This window comes from Microcaecilia unicolor, chromosome 5 (genome assembly GCF_901765095.1).
Source record: "Microcaecilia unicolor chromosome 5, aMicUni1.1, whole genome shotgun sequence".
Lineage (NCBI taxonomy): Eukaryota > Metazoa > Chordata > Amphibia > Gymnophiona > Siphonopidae > Microcaecilia > Microcaecilia unicolor.
Window position 1 is genome coordinate 326,654,297 of NC_044035.1, and position 14,536 is coordinate 326,668,832.

General features: G+C 49.1%; 1 protein-coding gene across 12 annotated transcripts in view; it reads left to right on the forward strand.

Moving 5' to 3' along the window:
• TERB1 (telomere repeat binding bouquet formation protein 1) overlaps positions 1-14,536 on the forward strand; it is a 241,566-nt gene that overhangs the window by 80,757 nt on the left and 146,273 nt on the right. For 10 of the 12 annotated variants that reach the window (XR_003942250.1, XM_030204477.1, XM_030204483.1 and 7 more), the window contains one exon: positions 13,234-13,365. The exons of the other annotated variants lie outside the window; for them this stretch is intronic. Coding sequence is in view for 9 of the 10 variants with exons in the window: in XM_030204477.1 (XP_030060337.1) it covers positions 13,234-13,365 (132 nt within the window). In the remaining variant the exon portion in view is untranslated. The remainder of the gene's footprint in view (positions 1-13,233; positions 13,366-14,536) is intronic. 12 annotated transcript variants of the gene reach the window in all.

The following is a 14,536-nucleotide window of genomic DNA, read 5'->3' on the forward strand; positions in this document are numbered from 1 at the left end:
CTTTTGCAAAAGCGGACTCGGGTAGCGAGATTAGCCCAGTGGAACGTTTTGTTCTCGGGCTCTTCGTCGGCATCGGCACCGGGAGTATCGACTGCTTCGACGTCGTTGGCGCCTGGACCTTCATCTTCGTCCCCGATTGCATCGAGGCATCGGCCCTCTGCATCGGGGCGACATCGGAAGGCTGCGTCGGCGTCGGTGGTATCGAGACCTCCTCGTCTGCTGATGTCGTCAGACGGTGGTGCTTCGTCTGGAGTGCAGGTGAGGGCTGTCCATTCCCCTGCTGGTGGCGGTGAGCCTTCGGGTGTGTCTCCCCCTACCCTGAGGGCTCCTGCGGTACAGCCCCCCCGAGACCGACCTCCTTCGGCCTCGGCCCCGAGGAAGAGACGGCTGGATTCTACGTCCTCCTCGTCGGTACCGGGAAGCTCCGGTGACATGCTTCGTTCCAAGAAATCAAAGAAGCATCGTCACCGGTCCCCTTCCCGTGTCGGCACCGAGAGCTCTGGGTCGCCGAGGGAGTCGGCACCCAGTAGGCATCGGCACCGAGAGGACCGCTCACCCTCTGTTCAAGAGGTGTCAATGCGCTCCCCTTTGGACAGCCCGGAACAGCCTCCACGCCCGGAACAGACTCTGACATCGACGCCTGCATCGACTTCCATGCCTTTTTCTGCAGCCGCTCTGAACGAGAGCCTCCGGGCCGTTCTCCCAGAGATCCTGGGAGAGCTGTTGCGCCCTACCCCTCCGGTACCAGGGGTGCTTGCGCCACCGGTACTGTCGAGTGAGGCGCCGGCTGGCCCATTGCCCGGGGTGAGGTCTCCGGCACGCGGTACCGACTGCGGTAGCCTCCCAGGAAGGCTCCCCGACTACGTCGGCGGAGGGAGCTTCGCTGGTGCGGGCGAGGGAGTCTACCTCTCGACGCTCCCACCAATGGCCGTGGTTCCACGGAGTCGAGCCGGGCACGGTTGCAGACACAGGTCCGTGAACTTGTCTGACACCGATGGTGAGGCCTCGTGGGAAGAAGAAGAAGACATCAGATATTTCTCTGACGAGGAGTCTGAGGGTCTTCCTTCTGATCCCACTCCCTCTCCTGAAAGGCAGCTCTCTCCTCCCGAGAGTCTGTCTTTCGCTTCCTTTGTCCGGGAGATGTCTACGGCCATCCCCTTCCCGGTGGTTGTGGAGGACGAGCCCAGGGCTGAAATGTTTGAGCTCCTGGACTATCCTTCTCCACCTAAGGAAGCGTCCACAGTACCCATGCATCATGTCCTCAAAAAGACATTGCTGGCGAACTGGACCAAGCCACTAAGTAATCCCCACATCCCCAAGAAGATTGAGTCCCAGTACCGAATCCATGGGGACCCAGAGCTGATGCGCACTCAGTTGCCTCATGACTCTGGAGTTGTGGATTTGGCCCTAAAGAAGGCCAAGAGTTCTAGGGAGCATGCTTCGGCGCCCCCGGGCAAGGACTCTAGAACCTTGGACTCCTTTGGGAGGAAGGCCTACCATTCCTCTATGCTCGTGGCCAAAATTCAGTCGTACCAGCTCTACACGAGCATACACATGTGGAACAATGTGCGGCAGTTGGCGGGCTTGGTGGACAAGCTTCCCCCTGAGCAAGCCAAGCCATTTCAGGAGGTGGTCAGGCAGCTGAAGGCGTGCAGAAAATTCCTGGCCAGAGGGGTGTATGACACCTTTGATGTTGCGTCCAGGGCCGCTACTCAAGGTGTGGTGATGCGCAGACTCTCATGGCTGCGTGCCTCCGACCTGGAGAATAGAATCCAGCAGCGGATTGCGGACTCGCCTTGCCGTGCGGATAATATTTTTGGAGAAAAAGTCGAACAGGTGGTAGAGCAGCTCCACCAGCGGGACACCGCATTCGACAAGTTCTCCCGCCGGCAGCCTTCAGCCTCTACCTCTACAGGTAGAAGATTTTTTGGGGGAAGGAAGACTGTTCGCTACTCTTCTGGTAAGCGTAGGTACAATCCTCCTTCTCGACAGCCTGCAGCCCAGGCTAAACCCCAGCGCGCTCGCTCTCGTCAGCAGCATGCGCCTCAGCAAGGCCCCTCGGCTCCCCAGCAAAAGCAAGGGACGAGCTTTTGACTGGCTCCAGGAGAGCATAGCCGACATCCAAGTGTCAGTGCCGGGCGACCTGCCAGTCGGGGGGAGGTTGAAAGCTTTTCACCTAAGGTGGCCTCTCGTAACCTCCGATCAGTGGGTTCTCCAAATAGTCCTGCAAGGATACACCCTCAATTTGGCCTGAAAACCTCCAAATTGTCCACCGGGAGCTCAGTCTTACAGCTTCCAGCACAAGCAGGTACTTGCAGAGGAACTCTCCGCCCTTCTCAGCGCCAATGCGGTCGAGCCCGTGCCATCCGGGCAGGAAGGGCTGGGATTCTATTCCAGGTACTTCCTTGTGGAAAAGAAAACAGGGGGGATGCGTCCCATCCTAGACCTAAGGGCCCTGAACAAATATCTGGTCAAAGAAAAGTTCAGGATGCTTTCCCTGGGCACCCTTCTTCCCATGATTCAGGAAAACGATTGGCTATGCTCTCTGGACTTGAAGGACGCCTATACACACATCCCGATACTGCCAGCTCACAGACAGTATCTGCGATTTCAGCTGGGCACACGTCACTTCCAGTACTGTGTGCTACCCTTTGGGCTCGCCTCTGCGCCCAGAGTGGTCACAAAGTGCTTAGCTGTAGTAGCAGCGGCACTTCGCAGGCTGGGGGTGCACGTGTTCCCATATCTCGACGATTGACTGGTGAAGAACACATCCGAGGCAGGAGCCCTGCAGTCCATGCAGATGACTATTCGCCTCCTGGAGCTACTGGGGTTTGTGATAAATTATCCAAAGTCCCATCTTCTCCCAGTGCAGAAACTCGAATTCATAGGAGCTCTGCTGGATTCTCGGACGGCTCGTGCCTATCTCCCAGAGATGAGAGCCAACAACTTGTTGTCCCTCGTCTCGCGGGTGCGAGTGTCCCAGCAGATCACAGCTTGGCAGATGTTGAGATTGCTGGGCCACATGGCCTCCACAGTTCATGTGACTCCCATGGCCCGCCTTCACATGAGATCCGCTCAATGGACCCTAGCTTCCCAGTGGTTTCAGGCTGCTGGGGATCTAGAAGACGTGATCCACCTGTCCACGAGTTTTCTCAAATCCCTGTATTGGTGGACGATTTGGTCCAATTTGACTCTGGGACGTCCTTTCCAAATTCCTCAGCCACAAAAAGTGCTGACCACGGATGCGTCTCTCCTAGGGTGGAGAGCTCATGTCGATGGGCTTCACACCCAAGGAAGCTGGTCCCTCCAGGAACGCGATCTACAGATCAATCTTCTGGAGTTACGAGCGATCTGGAACGCTCTGAAGGCTTTCAGAGATCGGCTGTCCCACCAAATTATCCAAATTCAGACAGACAACCAGGTTGCCATGTATTACGTCAACAAGCAGGGGGGCACCGGATCTCGCCCCCTGTGTCAGGAAGCCGTCAGCATGTGGCTCTGGGCTCGCCATCACGGCATGGTGCTCCAAGCCACATATCTGGCAGGCGTAAACAACAGTCTGGCCGACAGGTTGAGCAGGATTATGCAACCTCACGAGTGGTCGCTCAATTCCCGTGTAGTGCGACAGATCTTCCAGGTGTGGGGCACCCCCTTGGTGGATCTCTTCGCATCTCGAGCCAACCACAAAGTCCCTCAGTTCTGTTCCAGGCTTCAGGCCCATGGCAGACTGGCATCGGATGCCTTCCTCCTGGACTGGGGGGAGGGTCTACTGTATGCTTATCCTCCCATACCTCTGGTGGGGAAGACTTTGTTGAAACTCAAGCAAGACCGAGGCACCATGATTCTGATTGCTCCTTTTTGGCCGCGTCAGATCTGGTTCCCTCTTCTTCTGGAGTTGTCCTCCGAAGAACCGTGGAGATTGGAGTGTTTTCCGACCCTCATCACACAGGACGAAGGGGCGCTTCTGCATCCCAACCTCCGGTCCCTGGCTCTCACGGCCTGGATGTTGAGAGCGTAGACTTTGCCTCTTTGGGTCTCCCGTATCTTGCTTGCTTCCAGGAAAGATTCCACTAAGAGGAGTTACTTCTTTCTGTGGAGGAGGTTTGCCGTCTGGTGTGACAGCAAGGCCCTAGATCCTCGCTCTTGTCCTACACAGACCCTGCTTGAATACCTTCTACACTTGTCTGAGTCTGGTCTCAAGACCAACTCTGTAAGAGTTCACCTTAGTGCAATCAGTGCATACCATTACCGTGCGGAAGGTAAGCCGATCTCAGGACAGCCTTTAGTTGTTCGCTTCATGAGAGGTTTGCTATGATCAAAGCCCCCCATCAAGCCTCCTACAGTGTCATGGGATCTCAATGTCGTTCTCACCCAGCTGATGAAACCTCCCTTTGAGCCACTGAATTCCTGCCATCTGAAGTACTTGACCTGGACGGTCATTTTCTTGGTGGCAGTTACTTCAGCTCGTAGAGTCAATGAGCTTCAGGCCCTGGTAGCCCAGGCCCCTTACACCAAATTTCATCATAACAGAGTAGTCCTCCGCACTCACCTTAAGTTCTTGCCAAAGGTTGTGTCGGAGTTCCATCTGAACCAGTCAATTGTCTTGCCAACATTCTTTCCCCGTCCTCATTCCTGCCCTGCTGAACGTCAGCTGCACACATTGGACTGCAAGAGAGCATTGGCCTTCTATCTGGAGCGGACACAGCCCAACAGACAGTCCGCCCAATTGTTTGTTTCTTTTGATCCCAACAGGAGGGGAGTGGCTGTGGGAAAACGCACCATATCCAATTGGCTAGCAGATTGCATTTCCTTCACTTACGCCCAGGCTGGGCTGGCTCTTGAGGGTCATGTCACGGCTCATAATGTTAGAGCCATGGCAGCGTCGGTAGCCCACTTGAAGTCAGCCACTATTGAAGAGATTTGCAAGGCTGCGACGTGGTCATCTGTCCACACATTCACATCTCATTACTGCCTGCAGCAGGATACCCGACGCGACAGTCGGTTCGGGCAGTCAGTGCTTCAGAATCTGTTCGGGGTTTAGAATCCAACTCCACCCCCCTAGGCCCATGTTTGTTCTGTTCCAGGCTGCACTCTCAGTTAGTTGGTAAATTTTTTAGGTCAATCTCAGTTATGTCCTCGCCGTTGCGAGGCCCAATTGACCATGGTTGTTGTTTTGAGTGAGCCTGGGGGCTAGGGATACCCCATCAGTGAGAACAAGCAGCCTGCTTGTCCTCGGAGAAAGCGAATGCTACATACCTGTAGAAGGTATTCTCCGAGGACAGCAGGCTGATTGTTCTCACAAACCCGCCCGCCTCCCCCTTGGAGTTGTGTCTTCCCTTCTCTTTGTTTTGCTACATATGAGACTGGCCAGCACGAGCCGGTTCAGGCGGCAAGACGGCCGCGCATGCGCGGTGCGCATCGGCGCGCGAGGACTAGCAAAGGACTTTGCTAGAAAGTGTTCCGATTGGAGGGGCTGCCGTGGACGTCACCCATCAGTGAGAACAATCAGCCTGCTGTCCTCGGAGAATACCTTCTACAGGTATGTAGCATTCGCTTTTCAGTGGTGGAGGCATTGGGCCTCCCCAGTCCTGCTAAGTCTCCCACTCCCATGGGTCATCTCCCGCACTCCCACTGGGGTACAGCCATCTCCCACTGCATAGCCTCATCTATTGGCAGCAGGAGATTGCTTAATAAAACATCATCTCCTACTGCCATGGGACCAGTCTTGTGATAAGAGCTGCAAAATCTCACAGCTCATGTGCAACAGGAAGTGCCTCATCTGAGAGCCTGTTGCATCAGCAACTTTAGTGATTTTTTTTGTTTGTTTGTTTTACCTACCTCGTAAACAAGCATCAGTCCTCCTGTCTTGCCTGCCTCATTTGCTGCTGCTGCGGCTGCTGCTGCTCGGGTATGGAGGAGGGGCCTCTGCTTGGCTAGGCTATTTTTCCTATGCTTTGCAGCAGCTCTGCAATCACTGCCTTCCCCTGCAAATCAGTCTGGCACATCTTGGGTCTCTACTATTAGTGACCCTCCAGGACACAGAGAAACCTGCAGCAAAGTCCAGAATCTCGGTGCTGCCTTTAAATAAGTGGGACTCGTCCCATGTCGCTGGAGGAAATCCAGGTACTCATCCAGTCCCAGACCTACTACTACTACTACTTATCATTTCTATAGCGCTACTTATTAAGACTCTCATAGACTTATTACTGTAAAGTCATGATATCTTAGAGTATAACCTTGGTACACCAGTCAGCGCTGCGTAACCCTAGTAGCGCTTTAGAAATGTCAAGTAGTAGTAGTAGTAGTCACACCTGGAGTCTCTATTATTTTTATGAAGTCTCTTTTATTGAATAAATCATATATAATTTACTCACAGTCAGATGTTAAGAAGTGCTGCTCCAGGGCACAGAGACTCCGAAATCTTGAGAGCTGTTGGAGGTGGAGATCTGAGGAGAGGTAGCTTTATTGCAGGGGAGAAAGATAGTTGAACAGGTAGAAGTGGTTCAAAGCTGGGTGACTGGAATGTGCGATATCTCGTTAGGGAGGAGATATTTTCAAGGTAAAAAAGTTCGTTGCAGGGAGTTTCAGCAGGACAGAGCTGTCTGGAACAAGATGGTGCATGCTCCATGTCTCTAGCAAGATGGTGAAATGGCTCATGGCTGCAGGGACAAAGGGGTGTTGAGGTCTCACACAGGCTCAGGGAGGAACAGATAGAGACCAATGGGGACAGAGCCTGCCATCGGTTAGCAAGGGGTGGTCCTAGAGGACGGCTCTCGATTGGAGGGAACGGTCATACCTGGCTGACCTCTCAGGACAGAGCTAGTAAGACTGAACAGAAAATGATAGCAAGTAGACACAGGAGCCAGGCTTGGCTGAAAGAGAAAAGAGGTCTGGGCAGCCTCATAACCAGTGGTAACCGTTCTTATTCAGACAAACAAGTGTGGTTGCATTACCTGTGAACTACATTACACACAATGCCTTGCTCACATATCTTTGCCGAGGAAACTACAACAGTGAAGGTCCTTAGAAATGAGAATATATTTAAAGGCATTAAATACATTTTAGGATCACATTATAAACCGGTGCAAAGCTGTCAGAGGACAGAACACTACTAGACGTATGCAGCGCTGTGCATTTGAACATGAAGAGCTGCCACATCATTAGGCTGCCTCTCCAGCCCTGCACCACATGGACATTGATCAGGGTCTCATCCAGGGCAGTAAACTTCTGGAAGGAATTTTTTTTGCAGTGCCCAGGGGACACAGACCAGGTTAAAAAAAAAAAAAAAAAAACCAAAAAACTTTATATTATACTGGTAAGCTGGGTGGGGGTGAGTTCTGCAGTGTCCCGGTTAAAAAAAAAATCAAAACAAACACAGTCTTCTTTTTCATGCTGTTGGCAGGGTGTGGGCTCTGTAGTACCAAGGTTAAACAATTTTTTTAAATTCTGGGTGGGGGGATTGGGAAGGGCAGGACTGATGCCAGGCTATGGGGGATGGGAGGTAAGGAAGGGCAGGGCTATGCTGTGCTACAGGATGATTTCCAGGTTATCCAGTTCCAGGATGGAAATTTTGGGATAGTCCTGGATTTCTGACCACCCTATCTTGGAGTATTATGGAATTTGCATCACTGATTTCAATGGGCAGGATCAAGCACTGCAAATCCCACACTGCTGTAGGTTATAAATTCTAAACCAGGTCTGTCCCAAAATCTCCAACCTGGAACTTTGTAACCTGACATCTCTGTGACTTCTAATTTTTGGTCCTTTATTCTGCAATTAGTAAGGGGTGGTCTGTGTTCTGTATGTGACCAAGGTGAGAGATCCTGTGTGCATGTAGTTCATGTGGGGATTTATACGAGTCTGATTTGTCTGGCTTTTTCAGTGGGAATGTCAGTCTCGGAAGGGAGAGAAAGCAGTAGAGCCAGAGGAAAGAAAGAGACTTCAAAGCTATTTACGTGTTTTATGAATACAGCTTAATCAGTTATTTGCATTTGTTACAAAGCAATGTTTGAAGGATATGTGCCATTTGCTTGTTATTTTTCAGGATGCTGTGATGTGTGTTGAGGTGTTTGCCTTATAGTAGACATATCTGGTCAAGTTTTAAGTTATGGGATAATATAACTATATTTTAAAATGTCTGTGTTTCCATTAAGTATGTATGTGGTTTATGCTGATGCAGGACAGCTGTTGGGCAGACTATTTACTTAGAAATCCATCATCAAGTGCACTCGGCATTATTTAGTAGTATCCCAAGAAACACTATTCACACCTATATACATGGTGCCCACCCATATTAGCTCTGGGCCCACCCAAAATGTCAGGTCTGGCTACGCCACTGGTTTTACTAAGCCATCCCCTGCTGCCCAAGAGAGAAGCTGCTTGTTGCTGCCGACCGAGGTCCATTGGAGGAAGAGCCAAGAGGTAAACTGGGCAGGCAGTCATTGGGGGTGTGACTGGTTGGAGTAAGGGGCATGGCTGGGTGGAGCTAGGAGTATGGCTAAAATCTCCCTCTTGGTGATCCGGCTCCCTTGGTAGCTCTGCCTCCCTGACTGATCTGTGCTGAGAACCTTCCTACCTTGACCACGCTCTCCCTGCCCTCTCTTCTGCTGAGTCATCTCTTCCTTGCTCTGTGACCGTGCTGCTAAGGGGAATGATAATTTCCTATAGACTCCCTCACACCCCTATCTCAAATTCCTTCCTCCAGTAATTTTGGAGTTCTATCTGAACCAGTCATTCATGTTTGCTACATTTTTCCTTCCTCCTCACCCAAGCTGAAGTTCACCTTCGTACCTTGGATTGCAGAAGAGCCTTTCTCTATTACCATCATGGAACTAAGGATTTCTGGGAGTCTTTTCCATTATTTGTGTCTTATGACCTTAATCTCGGAAAACCAGTTTCCAAATTAACACTTCCCAACTCCGGAGTGGAGGAGTGGCCTAGTGGTTAGGGTGGTGGACTATGGTCCTGAGGAACTGAGTTCAATTCCCACTTCAGGCACAGGCACCTCAAGTCACTTAACCCTCCATTGCCCCAGGTACAAATAAGTACCTGTATACAATACGTAAGCCACATTGAGCCTGCCATGAGTGGGAAAGTGCGGGGTACAAATGTAACGAGAAAAAAAACACTTCCCAACTGGATAGCAGGTTCTATTTCCTTTTGTTATACAATTGTGAATCTTTTACCACCTGGGCATGTAGGAGTGCACCACCTCAGGGCAAAGGCAACCTCTGTAGCTATCCTGAGGTCAGCATCCTTCATGGGTATCTGCAAAGCAGCCACATGAGCATCTATCCATATGTTTACGCAGCTCCACTTAATCTAGTGTAGTGAAAGGGCTCCTAAGGTAATATCTCCCTTGGTACAGTTTTAACAGTGAAGCATAGGGAGCAGGCAGTGTACACTGGAGGTCAAGAAAGCCTCCCTCTGCAAAAAGATACACTTGAGTCATAGTAAATATCTCAGGTTTGTTTTAGAAGCCTTGATGATCAAATAATGCTAAAGTTGCCCACTGTTTCCAGATTTACCTAACAGGTTTGATCCAATCCTGGGCATACTTCATTGCACCTTCAGTTCTGATTTCATCTCCACTGGAATTTGTCACATATTAGGGATGGGTGGCAAGAAGAGTTTTTTGTTTCTTATTTCTCATGATGTTTCTAGGATTGATTGTTTTATTTGTTTTATTTAACCATTTTTTTTTTTGTCACAGTAGCAAAGTTGTTCATTTCACACTCGTTGGTAGAGGGTGCATTCTTTCTGAAAGAGTGCACACTATCAGGCTTATTTTCGAAAGAGAAGGGCACCCATCTTTCGACACAAATCGGGATATGGGTGTCCTCTCAGGGTCGCCCAAATTGGCCTAATCGAAAGCCGATTTTGGGCGTCCCCAACTGCTTCCTTTCGCGGGGACGACCAAAGTTCCCAGGGGCGTGTTGGATGCGTAGCGAAAGCGGGACTGGGGTGTGCCTAACAGATGGGCGTCCTTAAGCGATAATGGAAAAAAGAATGGTGTCCCTGACGAACACTTGGCCGACTTTACTTGGTCCTTTTTTTTTTATTTTTTTATTTTTTAAGAGTATGGGTGAAGGACGTCCTTCGCTATGCCTCCATCCCTAAGATGGCAGTTGAGGACATCCAAAATGTGGATGTTTCTGTGAGAAGGATGTCCATGGCTGGATGTTTCTGTGAGAAGGACGTCCATGCCTGCTATGCCTCCGACACCCCCTTTATTTATTTGGATTTTGGATCACAAGTAGCAGCAGTGGGATTTGAACCGGCCACCTCTGGATTGCAAGACCAGTGCTCTAACTACTAGGCCACTCCTCCACTCCCTTGAAATTTGGCCATCCCTGTGGGGGAGGGGCAGTATGCCGGTCCCTAGGGGGGGAGGTATGTGTGTGTCAGCGCAGGCATAACGAAGGCGTGGACGTTCTTCTTTCAAACATTTTGGATGTCCTCAACTGTCCCCCCTCACAGGGATGGCCAAATTTCAAGGGAGTGGAGTGGCCCAGTGGGTAGAGCACCGGTCTTACAATCGAGAGGTGGCCGGTTCAAATCCCACTGCTGCTACTTGTGATCCAAAACCCAAATAAATAAAGGGGGTGTCGGAGGCATAGCAGGCATGGACATCCTTCTCACAGAAATATCCACATTTTGGACATCCTCAACTGCCATCACGGACGGAGGCATAGCGAAGGAAGTCCTCAACTGCCGTTGCAGAGATGGAGACGTAGCGAAGGACGTCCTTCACCCATACTCTTTAAAAAAAAAAAAAAAAGACGTCCCTGACAACCATTTGGACGTTTTCACCTGGACTTGTATTTTTCTAAGGTTGTAGGCGGCTATTATATACTCAGCTTGTCTGCAAGTATGAAACTGTTTTTGGCATGTGCAGAGCAGCCACGCATAATGCTTGGCTGCTCTGCACTGGCTTCCCCTCCTTAGGAAGGAAATCATGTGCAAATGAGCTAACAGTGAGCAGCTCATTTGCATGTGATTTCCTTCATGCATGCCCGTTCCTTTCCGAATTGCTACGGGATCGGTAAGGGAAGGGCTTTTTCCGTTCAGTTAGTGCATCAGTTAGTCCACTGCAGTGCCCCCTAGGGTGCCCGGTTGGTGTCCTGGCATGTCAGGGGGACCAGTGCACTACGAATGCTGGCTCCTCCCACGACCTGGGTTTCCCCGCCCCTTCCTGGAGCTGTCCTGCAAGGACGTCCCCAGGAAAACTTGGGCATCCCTTTCGATTATGCCCCTCCACGTATGCATGCGCAGTAGTTTGAACATATGAAATATTTTGCGCATGTGCAATGGGTCCCCAGTTTGCCAGTAGTATGCACTCGCTTGAAAGATTGTGTGCTTTTAATTGGCAAACAAAACATTCATTTTCATGTTTTTTTTTCCTGCTTGCTTTCATTTGATAACGACATGCAACAACATGGGAAATGTTGTTGATATTTCTCATGTCATTGCAAACAAATGCCCATCCCTATCATATATATATTGTGGTTAAACAGGAACTTGGAGAAACAATGTGGCTCTGTAGCACAGGACTACAAATCTTTTCCAGAAAGCTCTGGAATTGTATTCTAAGCTCTTTGAGCAGGGACTGTCTTTTTGTGTATGGTGTACAGCGCTGTGTATGTCTTGTAGCGCTATAGAAATGATAAGTAGTAGTAGTATTCCTTTTGATGCTACACACAATCAATATGATCCACTTGTGTGATTGGTAAGAGGGTAATTCTATAACAATTTGTGCCTTATTGTGAGCCATTTGTTTGAAGTAAGAGGGCCATAATTGTAAATAAATACATTTATTGTTTTGGTTTTCTGCTATAGCTAAGGATTAGGGAACCAAATAGTGCTGGTTGTCTTTGTGTTTTTAGTAATAAGGATGCCACTCTACTGAAATTACTAGTGCATTTTACTTGTCACCAGATAATTTTCAACTGGCAGTAGCTTCTACTGTTAATTTGAGGTGAAAGCTGTGGCGTAGCCACGGGTGAGCTTGGATGGATACAAGCCTACCCACTTTGGATTCAGGCCCACCCAGCAGCAGCACAGCAGTGATTTGGCTGGCGGAGATCTCCGGGCAGGGTTGTCATGCACATGTACTTTGGGCTCAGGCCCACCCAAAATTGAGTGTCTGGCTACACCCCTGGAAAGACTTTCCGTATCTCAATAAACTCCTCTCCCTCCTAACACATGCATCCCTCCCCAACTCTCTCACACGTGCTCTGTTTTTTCTCTCAAAGATAATCCGCTTTCCTTCTTTTATCTCTACACCTCTTTCCTTTGTTCACCTTTCTTCCCTTCCTTACCTCTCTCTTCCACCCTCCACCCCTTCAGTTTTCACTCTTTTTACTCTCCCTTAGCTCTGCCTTCCACCTCCAAATTATCATCTTCATTCTTTGCCTTTCCCTTCATTTGAGTCTCCATCACTCTTTTCTTTTCCTCCGTCATTCTCTCCTCCTCATCTCCCTCCCCCATCCATTTTTCTTTCCTGTTCTCTTGGCCTGCCCTAGCTCTTCCGAACAGTGGCAGCTGCGCAGGCCACAGAGTCTCTGAACATATCACCGGTCTCTGTGGCCCCCCTCCTTTGAACAGGAAGTTCAGGAATGGAGGAAGAAGGCAAGCACAAAAATAAATAACACTGCACATGTTCAGCACTATCCTTGGAAGAAGGATGCAATTTGGAGCAATAGTCCTGTTCACCATACTAGTATTATATCCCCAACTCATGACATCACTTCCTGACTGCTGGGCCATTTGGAGACTGGTGGATTGAAAGCAGGCAAATGGAAAGGTGCTTGTGCTTAGTATTGGCATGTAATGGATCAAAAACACTGAGTATGCCTAATACATAGATGTACATCTCTGCTTTATTTATTACAGACCAAACTGACAAATCTTTATATATTGGCAGCCATTATTTTGTCTACATAATTAGTTTAAGCAGTATACTTACCAGTCTTCTATAGAACACTCACCCAGTGTTTAATATAGCACCTGTCCAGCAGTATAAAGCCAATTTTGCTGCTTTTCATTTTTTTAAGTTCTGACCTGATTATAAAGCTCCAAGAGAGGTGATACTGATTGCTACATGGGGCTCTAAGGGTTTTTGTTATAGGTATAGAATAAGAGAAGCCCCTAGATTCTAAGCCAAATTTGTCAAAATTGAACAATAGATTGATAGTTCTCTGACACTGCAATATTTTGTTGATATTTTTTTAGCTACCGCTAGTGTTGTGTTGTCAAAACATAACACTGTGTCAAATCTGTTAGCATTGTTATCTTCTACCAGTCTCAATCCAGGAGACAGATTTAGTATTGTACTTACGCTTGGACATTGCACAGAAGACTGCGGTAAGTATCTCTGCTTTATTTTTATGAGTTTGTAGCTGTGGTGGTTGAATAGATATTAAACCACAAACACAAAACGGCAAAGTGGACGATGGGTGGGAGAAAATTCTTTATTCAACATTAGAGAGTCCCGATACGGACTGTGTTTTAGCTCTAAGGCCTGCATCAGGGGTCCTATCCAAATCCAAGAAATAACTCACATGACATGAAGTTTCTCCCACCCAGTGGTGTGCTGGAACAGGCTCTCACAGGCTCGCAAGAGCCGGTTGTTAAGTTTTTAGAATTTTGGGAGCCGGTTGTTACAGTAGGGCCCTCCATGGCTACTTTAATAACTGGCTCCCAAAATGTGGGCTTGGGCCCCCTGCTGAATTATCTTTTACTTTGCTGGTGGGGATGCTGAGCCCTGCCAGTCAAGTAATAGACTACTGCTACTCCCTGCTCCTTGTTTCCAGCTCTGGGCAGCAGGCTGGGACTTCTCGAGCATGTGAGAGAAGTTGCAGCATACTGCTCAGAGCAAGACATTGAGAGTGGTGGCAGTCCATTTATTGGCTGCCAGCAAAGGTATGCCTAGCTTGCCAGCACGAAGGGAGGGAGGAGAGAGAGGCAAGTGTTGCTCCCCCCCCCCCCCCCCCCCCCGGCCACCCCTGGCCCTTTCAACTGCAGAGCTGGGTACGTCCGGAGAAAGAGCCTGTTGTTAAAAATTTACCAGCACAACCCTGCTCCCACCCATCGTCCACTTGCTGTTTTGTGTTTGTGGTTCAGTGTGCTGCAGAGTAAGTCCTCTTTGGTTTGTTGTTATGAATAGATCATTAAGACAGAACAATTTTAATGAGCAGCACAAAATGATCTTTCATGCGTATATGAAAAGACTAGTAAATATAGGAATAATGAGAATTATGAAGAATATGGAAAAGAAAGATGGCAATTTTCCAAGGCATTTACCATAGTATATTGTCCTGGCTAAAAAATTGCCCCTCTGCCTGGTTAAAAGTAGGTATAGTCTTTTTATAGTACTAAACAGGAAGAACTGGTTCCCCACAAAACAGTAAAAAAAAAAAAAAGGAATAAAATAGGGACTGCCATAAAAAAAAACCAGGGAGACCTGGTCCTCAGTAAGAAGTCTTTATTATACTGTATATCTAAAAGGACAGTATGAGGACTCAACATGAACCAT